At 47.6% G+C, this 13,363-nt stretch overlaps 1 protein-coding gene across 1 annotated transcript; it reads left to right on the top strand.

The window, feature by feature from the left end:
- The first annotated feature begins 11,303 nt into the window (after positions 1 to 11,303).
- BHLHE23 (basic helix-loop-helix family member e23) lies at positions 11,304 to 12,976 on the top strand. The gene has a single exon (XM_068150092.1). It carries the CDS (start codon positions 11,403 to 11,405, stop codon positions 12,075 to 12,077), a length of 675 nt encoding a protein of 224 aa, XP_068006193.1. The 5' UTR covers positions 11,304 to 11,402; the 3' UTR covers positions 12,078 to 12,976.
- The last annotated feature ends 387 nt before the right edge of the window (positions 12,977 to 13,363 follow it).

The raw sequence follows: 13,363 nt of genomic DNA, 5'->3' as shown, positions 1-13,363 counted from the left end.
AGCACAGGAATGTACTGCCACTCCAGCCTGCTATCATTAAACCACATCAGAACTTCATAATCATGGTGTTTAATTAAACAACAGAGGCATGGGTTTATGCATTAATAATGAGGCCTAGCACTTTAGCATGTCAGGCTAAATACAGTTTTAAATTAATAATGTAGCACGGCAGCATTAGTGAGAAAATGAAATCTTATTAACAACTTAATAAAGTCCCTTATTTGCTAAAGTTCTAGCTCTTGGGGAAGAGTGTTATAGCAAAGCATTTGTGTCCCTTAAGGGGGCAGATGGGAGGAGGTGCTGCTTCCTCACACCCTCCATAATTCCATTATATATATATAGCTCACATAGTCACTAAATACTTCCTAGTGTCTGCCAAATAATGCCGTATGTTCCCTCGAAACCTAGGTGTGACGTGCCGGATAATCTGCACATGCTCTTTTTATGCACGCAGGAAGGGCCTTTGCTCACTTTTTTCCTACCATCTTACCAGGCAGCACTGGAGAACAAGCACAGGAACCCAGCACTATCCACAGTGGCAGTGCCTTGCAGACATTTGTGTGTGACCCTCTCAGGCCCCAGCACTGCTAACGCTGCTGTTTCGAAGACAAGGAGCTGAAGCGCAGAAAGCAGCTGAGAGCATGAAGAGTAACAGAAAGCAATTGATTTATTGTGCCTTACAGGGTTGCCACCCATCAGCTGATCCCTCATAACCAACCATAAAAGCATTCTTGGACCACTCTCCAGTTGAGGGTGCTTTATTTTCAGCACAGACTGAGAGTGCACAGCTCTGCTGAGAGGCAGTGACTTGTTAAGCTACAGAAGCTCAAGCACTCTATAACCAGGGGTTCACAAGCCTTTAGCTTCCTGATTTCTACTGATTTCAAAGCTCTGGGCCACCTCAGGAACACAGTAAGGACTGAAAGCTGGAGTCCCATCTGCTTAGCCCTACAGCAGAATCTGAAGCCCATTTGTCTGTGTTTGGCACACATTTATCTACCAAATTCCATCACATCCAGAGAAATAATTCTTTCCCCCCTTTTCTACCAATGGTCAGAATTTCTGCCATCCATGTAAGGGGGTCTTTCTTCTCCATCTGTCTTAGAATTCCCACCTGGACTTGCTTTGCTGAGGAAACAGAGAACAGGCTGCAGCGTCAAAATGAAATGAGTAACACAGGGACAAAATCCAAAGCCAATGAGCTGACTTAAAACGCCTCAATGTTAAGGCCATGAAGGACTGACAGTAGTAAAGCCACAACCTGCCATGGCCACTAAATTCAAGAGAAATCATTAAAAAGAAGATTAATAGAGACAGGAAGAGACAAAGTATGACCAACTATGAGTCTGTCAAAGAAGGGCATCTTTGGGATGTAAAACATTGCTCATACATCTTGTGTAGCTTGAAAGCTTTTTGATTAGAATGAAAATCAGCCAGCAACTCCACTGAATTGTTGAGACAGGAGTGAAGAAAAGCAGTGGGTCAAATCCTGCCTTTGGTTATGCTCATGAGAACCTAGAGCTATTTCCTCTTCCTTTCTCTGTTGTCTCCACACACTAACATCACTCTGAATTTGTTGGACAATGGCCCAGCCTTTGAGGGCGCTGGGAAAGAATGTGAATGACGAGTGGCAGACACAGGTGCACTTCTGCAGCCTTTGGATAAGAGCCTAGCAAGACCCTTCTCGTGGTGACAACTCCCTTCAAAGAGAATGATCTTCCACATTAAATGCCTCCAGACCTTCATCTGCATTTCCCATGTGTATCCTGCCACAGAGAAAATACTAATTTTGCAGAAGTTGGATGGGAGATCCTCACTGTGCCCTTTTTCTCATTCAGTTACTGCACAGCTCTCTGGAATGAGGGAGGAGAGAGGAGGAGTTTCAGTTCTCGTAGGAGAGCTCAAAGATGTCCTTACAAAGCCTGTGTGGGTACAGAATCCTGATCTGCATGCAAAGGTTTCCTGTCCAATCTTCTGCTTCACACACCCAAGGAAGTGGGTTCCAGTTGGGAACAACAGAGTTCACAGGAAGTAGCAGCTTCCCTTGTGCAATGTTTGTGCAAGTGAAACGTCTAGGACATAAAAATCATCTTGGTCTGCCTTGTCTTCCATCCCCTGTGTTAAATAATAAATAGAAACCTAATGGAACTGAGTATGACTGAAGGATACTGTGGAAGCAAAGCCACATTAGACTTCCATCTTCCCCCTTACTTCATCATCAGTGAGCAAATAGGTCACTGGAGAATGGGATCTAAGGAAATCTCCATCCTTTTTATTCTCCTTATTCAAGCTACTGCAATGGGAGGTGGCTCAGACTCACACTTCTCTGCTACAAAACACTAAATAGGAATACTACAAATGATCTCATCAAAACCTCTTATGTTTCTACTCTGAGCTCAAGAAAACTTGAGGAAACAAAGTTTATCATTCTAGAAATCCTTCATTTGCTTTTTAATTGTGCAGTGGGATGTCTTGGGATCTGGTCTTTTTCTCCCCCTTTTTTAATTTTCTATTTATTAATATTTAATCTCTGCATGGTGCAGAAGAAAATCATTTCTGCAATAACATCAGAATGGGAGGGTTAGAAATCAATAGCCAAGCTCTCACAAGACACGTTCAATCCCTCCTTAATCCATTTTCAACTGTTCCCCTGCCTTATTAGAACAGCCAAGTTTTCCCACACTTGTTAGGTTGGGATGTTCATGCTGTAGGAGGAAATGGAAAGCACCCAGAAAAGCAGAAGCCAACTGAGAGGCAGGAAAGAGAAGAGAGTATTTGTCTTTGGGAGAAAAGTCTAGACCTTACTGTGAGCCTAGATCCCTACTCTAAAAGCCTTGTGATAGCCTGGCTCCATTTCTATGAACCATGGAATGGAAAGGAATGGAATGGAATGGAATGGAATGGAATGGAATGGAATGGAATGGAATGGAATGGAATGGAATGGAATGGAATGGAATGGAATGGAATGGAATGGAATGGAATAGACCAGACCAGGTTGGAAAGAACCTTCAAGATTGAGTCCAACCTGTCATCCAACACTATCTAATCCACTAAACCATGGCACCAAGCACCCGATCCAGTCTCATCCTAAACACTTCCAGTGATGGTGACTCCACCACCTCCCTGGGCAGCACATTCCAATGGCTAATCATGCTTTCTACATCCAGCCTAAGCTAGTGTGTCCCCTGCACTCACTGTTGGCCCTAACCCCCACTGGAGCTTCTTTCCATTTCAGTTTTCCTCCAAAGACATCTGTCACATACAGATCTCTCAAGCCTCACCTTCTCCAATGCACAGCTCCAATGCAGAGAGAAAAGAACCAAATGTTCTCTTAGAAACCCACTTGGCAGAAGAACTCCCTGCACCTTCCTTACTGCCTCTAAAACTTGAGGATACGACCACAGCCTGCCCAGAGAGGTTGTGGAGTCTCCTTCTCTGGGACTTCCAAAACCTGCCTGGACATTTTCCCATGTGGTCTGTACTAGGTGATCCTGCTTTGGCAGGGGGTAGCTGGACTCAATGATCTCCAGAGGTACCTTCCAGTGCCCACCATACTGGGAGTCTATAAAATAAATACTTTAAAATAATAATTTTTTTAAGCCAGTAGCCTATCTACAAGCTTAAACTGGAGATGGATTGGAAAGAGAATTTTCTGCTGTTGGAAGGGACGGAGGCTCATTGTGGCCTATGTCTGTTTCGCTACCCTCCTCAGCTACCTCTGTTCACACAGGGCTGCTCCATTCTGAGTTCTGCTGGAGTTAGCGGCTGCCTCCAAGCCTGGCTGCTGCAAGGAGAAGCTTTGCCAGCAGAGGGACCTGCAGACCAGATAATCTCCCCTTCCAGGCTGAAGCAAGCAGCGAAGCCCGCAGTTACACTGAGTGTCTCCTCTCCTGCCTGGAGGAGAGATGATTCAGGCACCTCTGTCAGTGCTTCTGACCGACTTGGTGATGGTTGGTTTGGTTGTTGAGGCTGTGTGTGTCCGAGGATTGCTAAAGACATCCGTTCAAAGAGGAAACCGTTTGAAAACTCTCGGCTTACTGGATCAAACCCCAGGCACCCTGCAAACCCCGATACCTGTCTTCTTGCTGCCACCTAGTGAAGGGGAAAAAGAATGAGTGACACAAGCAGAGCAAAACCTATCTCAGAGGCATGTCCCTGTTAAATTCTTACTTTCAATAAACTGCTTCAAAATAACCTTCAAAGTGGACCAAGATCTGCTCCTTCCCTGATGAAAGTCTCCTTCAGAAAGCGTCCTACTAGGTCCTAGGGATGGAGGACCATCACTACTTGAGTCTGAAGAGCAACACAAAATTGACCTTTCTGTTGTACTTAAACTCTTTGTGCTGCTCTTATCAGCCGTGGGAAGTGTGGTGGTCTGTAGTTCTTCAGAGTAAAGGAAACTTTCACTGCCTTCTATATCACCCTGAGCTCATAATCTGTAGAGCCATCATGGCAGGGAGGATCCTAAGCACAGTCTTTACAAATTCATCTCATTCCTCAGGTAGGTTTTGTGATGAGACTTCAAACTCCTTGTTAGTGCCTGAGTGAGCTTCAGGTAGGACTGAGGACAGAAGTCTTAACTCCCAAGTGTTGTGCCTTCACCATAAGATCTTCCTTCCCTAAAATAAAAACAGCATGTTCCTGCATCTCTCAGGGGGTTTTGAAAGGGAAGCCTCAGCTGTGTGATAGACGAGTGACAGACAAGAAGTCAGCAGAAACACTAACACTTCAGCAGCTCCAGTTCTTATGCTCCTGTCATGCTTCCAGGTGACAGCTGTGACCTCTAGCTAGTCCTGACTATGCCTGCCAGACTCAGCTCTGCCTGCTTTTCCCTTCCTTGAACATCTGTCCTCTGCCTACCCACCATTCCCAAATAGCCAGAACCAGCACAGCATTGCCAGAGCTTCTGCTTTTTCTACCTGGTTGTTCTTGATGATTTTCTACTGTTTCATCCAAGGGAAGATGCATTCATAGAACCCTAGAATGGGTTAGGTTGGAAGGGACCTTTACAGGTCATCTAGTCCAACCCTCCTGTAGTCAGCAGGGACATCTGCAACTAGAGCAGGCTGCTCAGAGCCCCAAACATCTTGACCTGCAATGATTGCAGGGATGGGCCATCTACCATCTCTCTGGGCAAACCAGACATCTCATCACCTTCACAGTAAAACATTTTTTCCTTCTCTCCAGTCTAAATCTCCCTCTTTTAGTTGAAACCATCACTCCTGTCCTGTCACAACAGGCCCTGCTGAAAAGTCTGTCCCCTGCTTTCACATAGGGCCCCTTTAAGTACTGAAGGGCCACAGTAAGGTTACTTTCAGCTGTGATTTCCAGCAGTTCCAGTTGAGCTTTCAGCAGAGTAACTCCACTAGTCCTACCATCATTCCTACTCAGCAGAAGATGATCCATGCATTCATTTGGATACTCAAACACTTTCCTAAGACTGACAGGCTTGCTGCAGGGACAGCTGCCACCAGAAACAGGGCTGTAAGGAATGGGTTGGAAAGCAGCTGTGCAGAGAAGGAGCTGGGAGTGCTAGTGGACAAGTGCACCATGAGCCAGCAATGTGCCCTTGTGGCTGAGAAAGCCAGTGGTCTCCTGGGATGTATTAAGAAGTGAATGATCAGCAGACTGAGGGAGATTCTCCTCCCCCTCCACTCTGTCCTTAGTGAGATCACATCTGGAATACTGGGTTCAGTTCTGACGTCCCTAGTTCAAGAGGCACAAGGAACTACTGGAGAGAGTCCAGTGGAAGCTAGAAATGCTGAGAGGATTGGAGCTTCTCTGTGAGAAGGAAACACTGAGACACCTGGGGCTGTTTAGACTGGAGAAGAGCAGCACCAGAGGGCATTTTCTCAAGAGCTAAAGGGTGTGGGGCAAGAGGATGGGGACAGACTCTCCTCAGTGATAGGACAAGGGGCAATGGGCACAAACTGGAATCCAGGAGGTTCCATCTGAACATAAGGAAAAAATTCTTTGCTCTGAGGGTGCTGAAGCCCTGGGGCAGGCTGCCCAGAGAGGTTGTGGAGTCTTCTCTGCAGAGAGTCCAAACCCACCTGGACATTGTGATCCTGGGCAGGCTGCTGTGGGTGACCCTGCTTTAGCAAGGGTTTGGACTAAGTGATTCCTAGAGGTCCCTTCCAACCATCACAATGCTGGGCTTCTGGAATTCTGTGCAGTTACAGAGCAGGTATCCAACACGCAGGGTGCGGGATTACAACCCGAGAACCATAAGCCCTTACTGTGCTCGTTAGGCTTTTGGGTGGAATTTTCAGCACTTTCCCTACCTCGGCGTCATTGTAGAGGAGCGGAGGTGGGTGCCCGATTATCTTGGGGGCTCTGGAGGAGGTGGTCGCTAGATGTCAGCACGGGACCGCCACAGCGGCCACCACTCCCGGCTGGAGCCCGGCGCTGTCAGCCCCGCAGCCGGGAGGGACACCGGGCTCTGAGGAGAGGCTGCCTGAGCCCCCATCCTGGCACAAACCGTAATCGCAGAGCATGTTGGTCCCCCTCAAACTTCCTTGCTTCTGATCTTTTCAAGAGATTATGTTTTGTTCTACTTTAAACATCCAAATCTGACTGATAGGGATGGAGATGGTTTGTGGTTGCCACCTCCTCTTTTCTGATGGAAAAAAAACCCATTTGTGAACTGGTCCCTTTGTGAACTAAAGTTTTTAAACAAATGTGGCAGTCTTTGGAACTAATTTTCTTATACATTTCGATAATAGATTGATCCCCAAACCCTCAAGTCTTTTATCTACACGTAATATGTTGCTCTGAGCAAAGATTTGTACCTTGTAGCTTACTCCTGCCTCATCCCAGTCCTCCAAGACTTCTTCAGCTTTAGTTTGAAAGCCATGTGTCTGAAGCAAACAATGCACCTTAACCTTAGCAGAGAGGAGGCACTGATAGTGTTAAGGTGCATTGCTTGCTTCAGACACATGGCTTTCAAACTAAAGCTGAAGAAAATATGTCATCATTTTAATCCTTTTCTCTCTTCAGACCATTTTTTTTAATGTCAATAAAATTCAAGTAAATACATAATAGAAATAAATTCAAGTAACAACAGGTGCTACAACCTCCAAAATCATGGTTTTGTTTTTAGCCTTTAGAGCAGTCCCCAAGCTGCAGCTGAACCTGGGAGCTGTGATCCTCAGTGCAGCCTTGGCAGTCCCTGAGGTTCGTGGTGCAGTCCCTGAGGTTTGTGATGCAGTCCCTGAGGTTCGTGGTTCAGTCCCCAGATTCAGTTCAGCAACAAGTGTTGCTCCTTCTAGCAGAAATCCCTTGATGTTATGGAGGCAGACATGGGGAATGCAGTAATCAAACCATTAGTGTTGTCCATTATTTATACAATGTTTGTCTTGAAAGAATCTCAGTAAAGGTGCAAGCCCTGCCTTGAGGAGCTTGCAGTTACAATAACTGCTATAATTGCAGTGATAATAGCCTGCCATTCATCATTAAATAATCACACCAAGTTTTGAGTATGTAAAACAGCAGAAGGAAAAAAAAATCCCACTTCAATGCTGGAAAATACTCCCCACCATCTGATAAACTTATTTCCTGCTGCATCTGTCTGTTTTTCCTCAGAGCACCTGGAAGAGGTTTCATTTTCTGCCGTGTTTTGCCATGAGTCACTCCCTTCTGCTATTTCTTTTTGTCTTCTTTTTTGAGTTGCTCTAGTCCAACATATCCAAATCAAATGTTCCTGTTTCTCAGTTTTCCGTGGGAAACCAGGTTGACTGTTTTCAAAGATGCATATTCACAGCTGAAATTTAAGGGAGAATTCCAAAACAAATTCTCCTCTGTGACTTGCTGGAATGTGTCCAGAGAAGGGCAACAAAGTTGGTGAAGGGTTTGGAACACAAGCCCAATGAGGAGAGGCTGAGGGAGCTGGGGTTGCTCAGCCTGGAGAAGAGGAGGCTCAGGGGTGATGACATTACTCTCTACAACTGCCTGAAGGGAGGTTGTAGCCAGGCGGAGGTTGGTCTCTTCTCCCAGGCAGCCAGCGCCAGAACAAGAGGACACAGTCTCAGGCTGTGCCAGGGGAGGTTTAGGCTGGAGGTTAGGAAGAAATTCTATACAGAGAGAGTGATTTCCCATTGGAATGGGCTGCCCAGGGAGGTGGTGGAGTCACCATCATTGGAGGTGTTCAGGAGGAGACTTGATGGGGTGCTTGGTGCCATGGTTTAATTGATTAGGTGGGTTGGATTGGTTGATAGGTTGGACGCTATGATCTTGAAGGTCTCTTCCAACCTGGTCTGGTCTATTCTATTCTATTCTATTCTATTCTATTCTATTCTATTCTATTCTATTCTATTTTTCCTTTTTTGGTAGCATATAAAGGCTGATTTGATTTCAGATTCAAATTACTTCTCTCAGCTGTATGCTTTGGAACTGCTTATAAAGCAGCAAATCTTTCTGCTCTGTTCCCTTGTAGCTGATATACTTCCCAAGCTGCCTTTCAGTGTTGAAATAACCCTTGAAAGAACTCATCTATTTATCTAACCACTAGAGAGCCTGTGTGAAAAGTGTTTACTTCTGATTTGCAGCCCTCTGCTTCTCCTGGCATTAGCCTTTTTAGATGCATATGACACACTTAGAAAGCCAGCAATGCTTGTGACATATCTTTACAAGCAGAATTCCTAACCATAAGAATATTTCTAGTCCTTCTCACTGCACAATCTCAACATGTTACACAAAAGGTTAATCATTTCTTGCAGGGGACAATCCTGCTTTTAACAATCCCTGCACATCTTTCTCATGGGAATGATTTATGCCAGTGATAATATACTAGTACCTCCCTCCACTTGTCTATTATCACTTGGAGTGTGGGACTGATGGCAGAGATGAGCACAAGTTATGCTGTGCTCGCCTGTATTTGAAAGTCACCATGAATATCTACACTGAGCTGTCACAGGAGTAGTTAAATGGTCCAATTCTCATAAAACAATTAAGTGGCTAAACCCAGTAATCGGTCTTCATGGTCTGATAAGCCTGATAAGGGTAACAAAAAGAGAGGCATAACAATATTGTAACACATTCAGGCACAGGAGGTGAGATAAGAGAAGATCAGTGAAAAGTATGATGGTCAAACCTTGTGCACACTCTGATGGCCAGGCTTGGACAGCTGCTAGTTTTATGTGCTCCACTACTATAAAACGTGGAAATGCAACCACCCAGACCTACATCCACAGAGCAGGGGAACAGCCTCGTTCCAGGCAGCAGCTCTGCAACCACAGGCGAGGGTGCATGTGTCACTGCAGATCTCAGCACTCTCGGCTCTGATGTGGAGGAGGAAGAGAGACAAGCTCGTCATTTCACGTTAGTGCACTGCATAAAGAGAGGTGATGGGAAGAGGACAAGCTAACTACGCTTTGTAGAGGGCCTGATGAAAACAAAACACGTCCTGGAAAAAGCCTCGTGTCACCTTAACACCCAAGTTATTTACTACAGCAAATAACCTACTAGGTACATCAATATCAACTGCTTCCCTCTGCCTGCAGGCAATATCCACCTGCTTGCATCTGTATGTCAGTACACAGGATTCATCCCATCCTTTCTAAGCAAACACTTGAGAGACCTGGACCAGGCACTTCTCATGCTTGGAGAAAGCCTGTTATGTTTTTGTACTGCCTTTATACCAAAGCTCAGTGCTCTGAAGCAGTCCCAGAAACTTTGAAGCAGAGGGGAGGGAGGAATAAGAGAGACTGGGACCTTTTTCTCTTGTAATCAAAAATCAGGCCTTCTTTATCTTCTCAGTGCAAGACTGTGGGACAAAGTACCCTGAATATCCTTCTCTATGTAGCTCTCACCTTTGCCAGTGTCTGCCTTGGATTCTCCTTGAGAATTCTCTATGGGTCAGACACTCCACCAGTCCTGGCAAGGATTCCCCATAGTGATGATTTCTCACACACATTGCAGGCCACAGTGTGGAGTCATTTGTTTCCTAGCATTCAATTACTGGTACCCACAATGGGGAAGGACAGAGTCCCCTCAGAGCTGGACTGAGCCACCGAGGATCAAATTCCTTTTTCTGGCACACAGAATAGAGAAGCAAAGTGAATCTCTGAAGAAAATGGAAATAGACAGGGCTCCTGCCTTGGAAATCTCTCTGCACAACAGGTGCCTCCTCTGTCATCCTCACCTAAGTCAAAACAGCCTGATCAGCAAGCCATGCCCACAGCTGTCAAGATCTTGCATGCCTTTGCCTCTCATTGCAACATGTACCAAGAGTGGTTCATGGTCCCATGTCTGGGGATAAGAGTGTTCACTTCTCCAGTTTTCCCTTGGAATGACACAAGAAAACTCCCCAGAGAATATTTCTGTTCCCTAATCAATTATTTGTTCTGGGGCTAACAAGGGCTAAGGTGAGAAGCAGTCTGAAGCACCAGCTCAACCATTGCCTGTTGTCATTAATTTCAGAAAGGGAAGTGATCAGTTTTATAGCCCCAAAGATCAGTGCTGAGCCTGCTCTCACATTTCCAGAGTTCAGACACTACAAGCCAGAAGCTGTTTCTACCCTTCCAGCATCCAGGTACAGCTTCAGTGAGGAGGCAGAGGTAATACCTCCTTCTCTGGAGGTACTGCTTGGACAGTATGGGTTAAGGGGAAGGGGCCAGGCTCTTCTCTGTGGTGCCTGGGAAGTTCCGACTGAACAGTAGGGAAAAATTCTTTGCTGTGAGGGTGCCAGAATCCCTGGACCAGGCTGCCAAGAGAGGCTGTGGAGTCTCCTTCCCTGGAGATTCCAAGCCCTCCTGGACGTTGTGTTCCTGGGCATCCTGCTGTAGGTGACCCTGTTTTAGCAGGGGAGTTGGACTGGATGATCCCCAGAGGTCCCTTCTGACCCCCCGCCCCGTGCTGGGATTCTGTGATACTCCTGGTGCTGTGCTGCTCATATTGGCACTTTCCTTTCTGCTGCCTTGTCCCAGCCAGCACAAGTTCTAGAAGGGCACTGGTGACTCGCTTGCATTCCCTTCCCACAGTTTGGTTTTCCTCCTGTCACTCCTCAGTCAGCATTTCCCTCCGAGCCCACAGAGGGCCGTCTGTTGCCGGGCCGCTTGTCTCCTCGACAGGCGGGGTAGCCGCGGGGCCGGTCACGGAGGGAAGCGCTGGACACAGAAGGGAAGGGTCGCGGAGGGAAGAGCCGTCCGCTGTGCCCGCTCCCCTTCCCGCCCTTCGCCTCGGGCGCTGTCCGCCGCTCGCCGCAGCCTCGCTGATTGGGCGGTGCGGGAATCCCAGCGGACCCCTCTCCATGATATAAGGGGCGGCGGGGCCGGTGCCCGCCTCACTGCCCGCCCCCAGCCCGGGCGCAGCGCGGAGTGGAGCGGCGGGGCCGCCTCCTCCCCATCTTTTTGCTGCTCCTCGTCTTCCTCAGCGGCGGGCGCCTCCATCCCCCCGCTAAGGCGATGGCCGAGCTCAAGTCGCTGGGCAGCGAGGCGTACCTGGCACTGGCCCCGGGCTACGGCCCGTCGGCTTTCGCTTACGGGGCCGTCCGCGGCGGCGCTGAGGGCTCGCGGGGGACCTACCCGGGGGGCGGCGGGGCTGACTTTCACCCCAGCGCTCTGGGCAAGTCGGCGGAGAGTAGCGGCGAGCAGAGCGGCGACGAGGAGGACGGCTTCGAGGCCGGGGTGAAGAGCGGCTCGGCCTTCGAGCGAGAGGGCAAGCTGAAGGGGGGAGCCCTGGGCAAGAAGCCGAAGGAGCAGCGCTCGCTGCGCCTCAGCATCAACGCGCGGGAGCGGCGGAGGATGCACGACCTGAACGACGCCCTGGACGGGCTGCGCTCCGTCATCCCCTACGCCCACAGCCCCTCGGTGAGGAAACTCTCCAAAATCGCCACCCTCCTCCTGGCCAAGAACTACATCCTCATGCAGGCGCAGGCCCTGGAGGAGATGCGGCGGTTGGTGGCCTACCTGAACCAGGGCCAGACGCTGAGCACCCCGCTGCCTGCCACCCTCAACCCCTTCGGACAGTCGGCCGTGTACCCCTTCGGCGGCGGGGCCTTGCCCGGCTGCCCCGAGAAATGCACTGCCTTCACAGGAGCCGCCTCCGCCCTCTGCAAACACTGTAATGACAAGCCTTGACTTCTGGCTTCTTTCGGCTTTTTTGGGGTTTATTTCATTTATTTTATTATTATTTTTTTCTGTGCACTTTTCTTTCCACTACCATCAGCCCTGGCTTCCTACCATCAGTTAAGTCTGGGTTTTCTGTTTTGTTTTTATTTGCTTCTCTTAAGTACCCTTCCTCCCTGCCACACTCCCTTTGGAAATATTTGGCAGTTTACGTGGACCCCCCCCCCCCCAAACCACCCACTTTCAACTTTTAGTTACTTTCCCCACATGCAACTTCATCTGTAGAGTTATTTCCTTCCCAGCCTGTTAGTAGACTGTCAGCATAATGTTGCTTCTCTGCTTGTTCTGAGCTACAAAGTTTTTGAGCAGTTCTTAAACTAAGTAATAGGAAGGGGGGAAAAAGCAGGGAGGCAGAGAGATCTGGCAAAGGAAGCTTAAGTGAGTTTTCATTGGTGTGACCAACCTGGGTTAAAAACAGCTTAAAAAGAGGAAGGGGAAGCAAGATCCAGCTGCAAAACTATGCAATATTTCAGAATTGTGAGAGAAGGGTCTCCCTTTTGGCCAGCTGGGGTTGGTCTGCTCCTACAAATCCCAGTGAAAATGCCGTATGGTCAGCTCATGGGAGGGGGGGGGGGGGAAGTTTGGTGCTCATGGTGAAAAAAAAGATGCTTCCAAATAAGATGCGCTTTTTTTTTTTTTTCCCCTAAGAAAAGAAAAATGAAAGAAATCAGCTCATTCTTGACCTGAGAGGAACCTGTGATTGTATGCTAATGCTTGCTTTTTGCCTGTTTCTCAGCTCGGTTTAAGTTTTTCAGATGGTTTTCCAAAGTCGTTGCTCATGATGATAAAGCAAAAAAGTCACTTAACATATTTATATGTATTTATAATAAATAAAAGACATGAATAACCACTTTCTCTGTCCTACATGTCTCTAAAACTAGCTGGCAGTCAAAGCGAAACCCCTGCTGAAGTCAAGTGGAGACGGAGGAGCGGCAGTATTGTGAAGTTAGGTGAATGATCAGGATGCTTAGAGAAAGCTTTCGGACATTCAGCTCGTTATCAGCAGGGGTTTGTTTTTTCTTCTGTAGTTTCTCCTGAGTTCTGAGCACGCAAAAATCTTGTCAATGCCTGACATTCAGAGTTAAGTAGGTATTTAGCTCGTGTGTTTAGGCACTTGCTGGAGGATGCTGTGTGCAGAAAGTGGTGTTTAAAAGGGGTTGTAGCATCACGCTTAGCTGTAAGGATGCCCGTGTAAAATATGGCAGGGAAGGAAATCACTTAAAGACTTTGCTTATCCC

The sequence above is a fragment of the Melanerpes formicivorus genome, unplaced genomic scaffold, assembly GCF_026170545.1.
Source record: "Melanerpes formicivorus ecotype bairdi unplaced genomic scaffold, bMelFor1.0.p_v2 SCAF_19, whole genome shotgun sequence".
Classification (NCBI taxonomy): domain Eukaryota; kingdom Metazoa; phylum Chordata; class Aves; order Piciformes; family Picidae; genus Melanerpes; species Melanerpes formicivorus.
The sequence above is the reverse complement of the archived record's forward strand: the minus strand, read 5'-3'. Positions and strand labels throughout refer to the sequence as shown.

Coding starts and splice junctions, on each gene's coding strand:
- BHLHE23 (XM_068150092.1), top strand. CDS start 11,403: ATGGCCGAGCTCAAGTCGCTGGGCAGCGAGGCGTACCTGGCACTGGCC.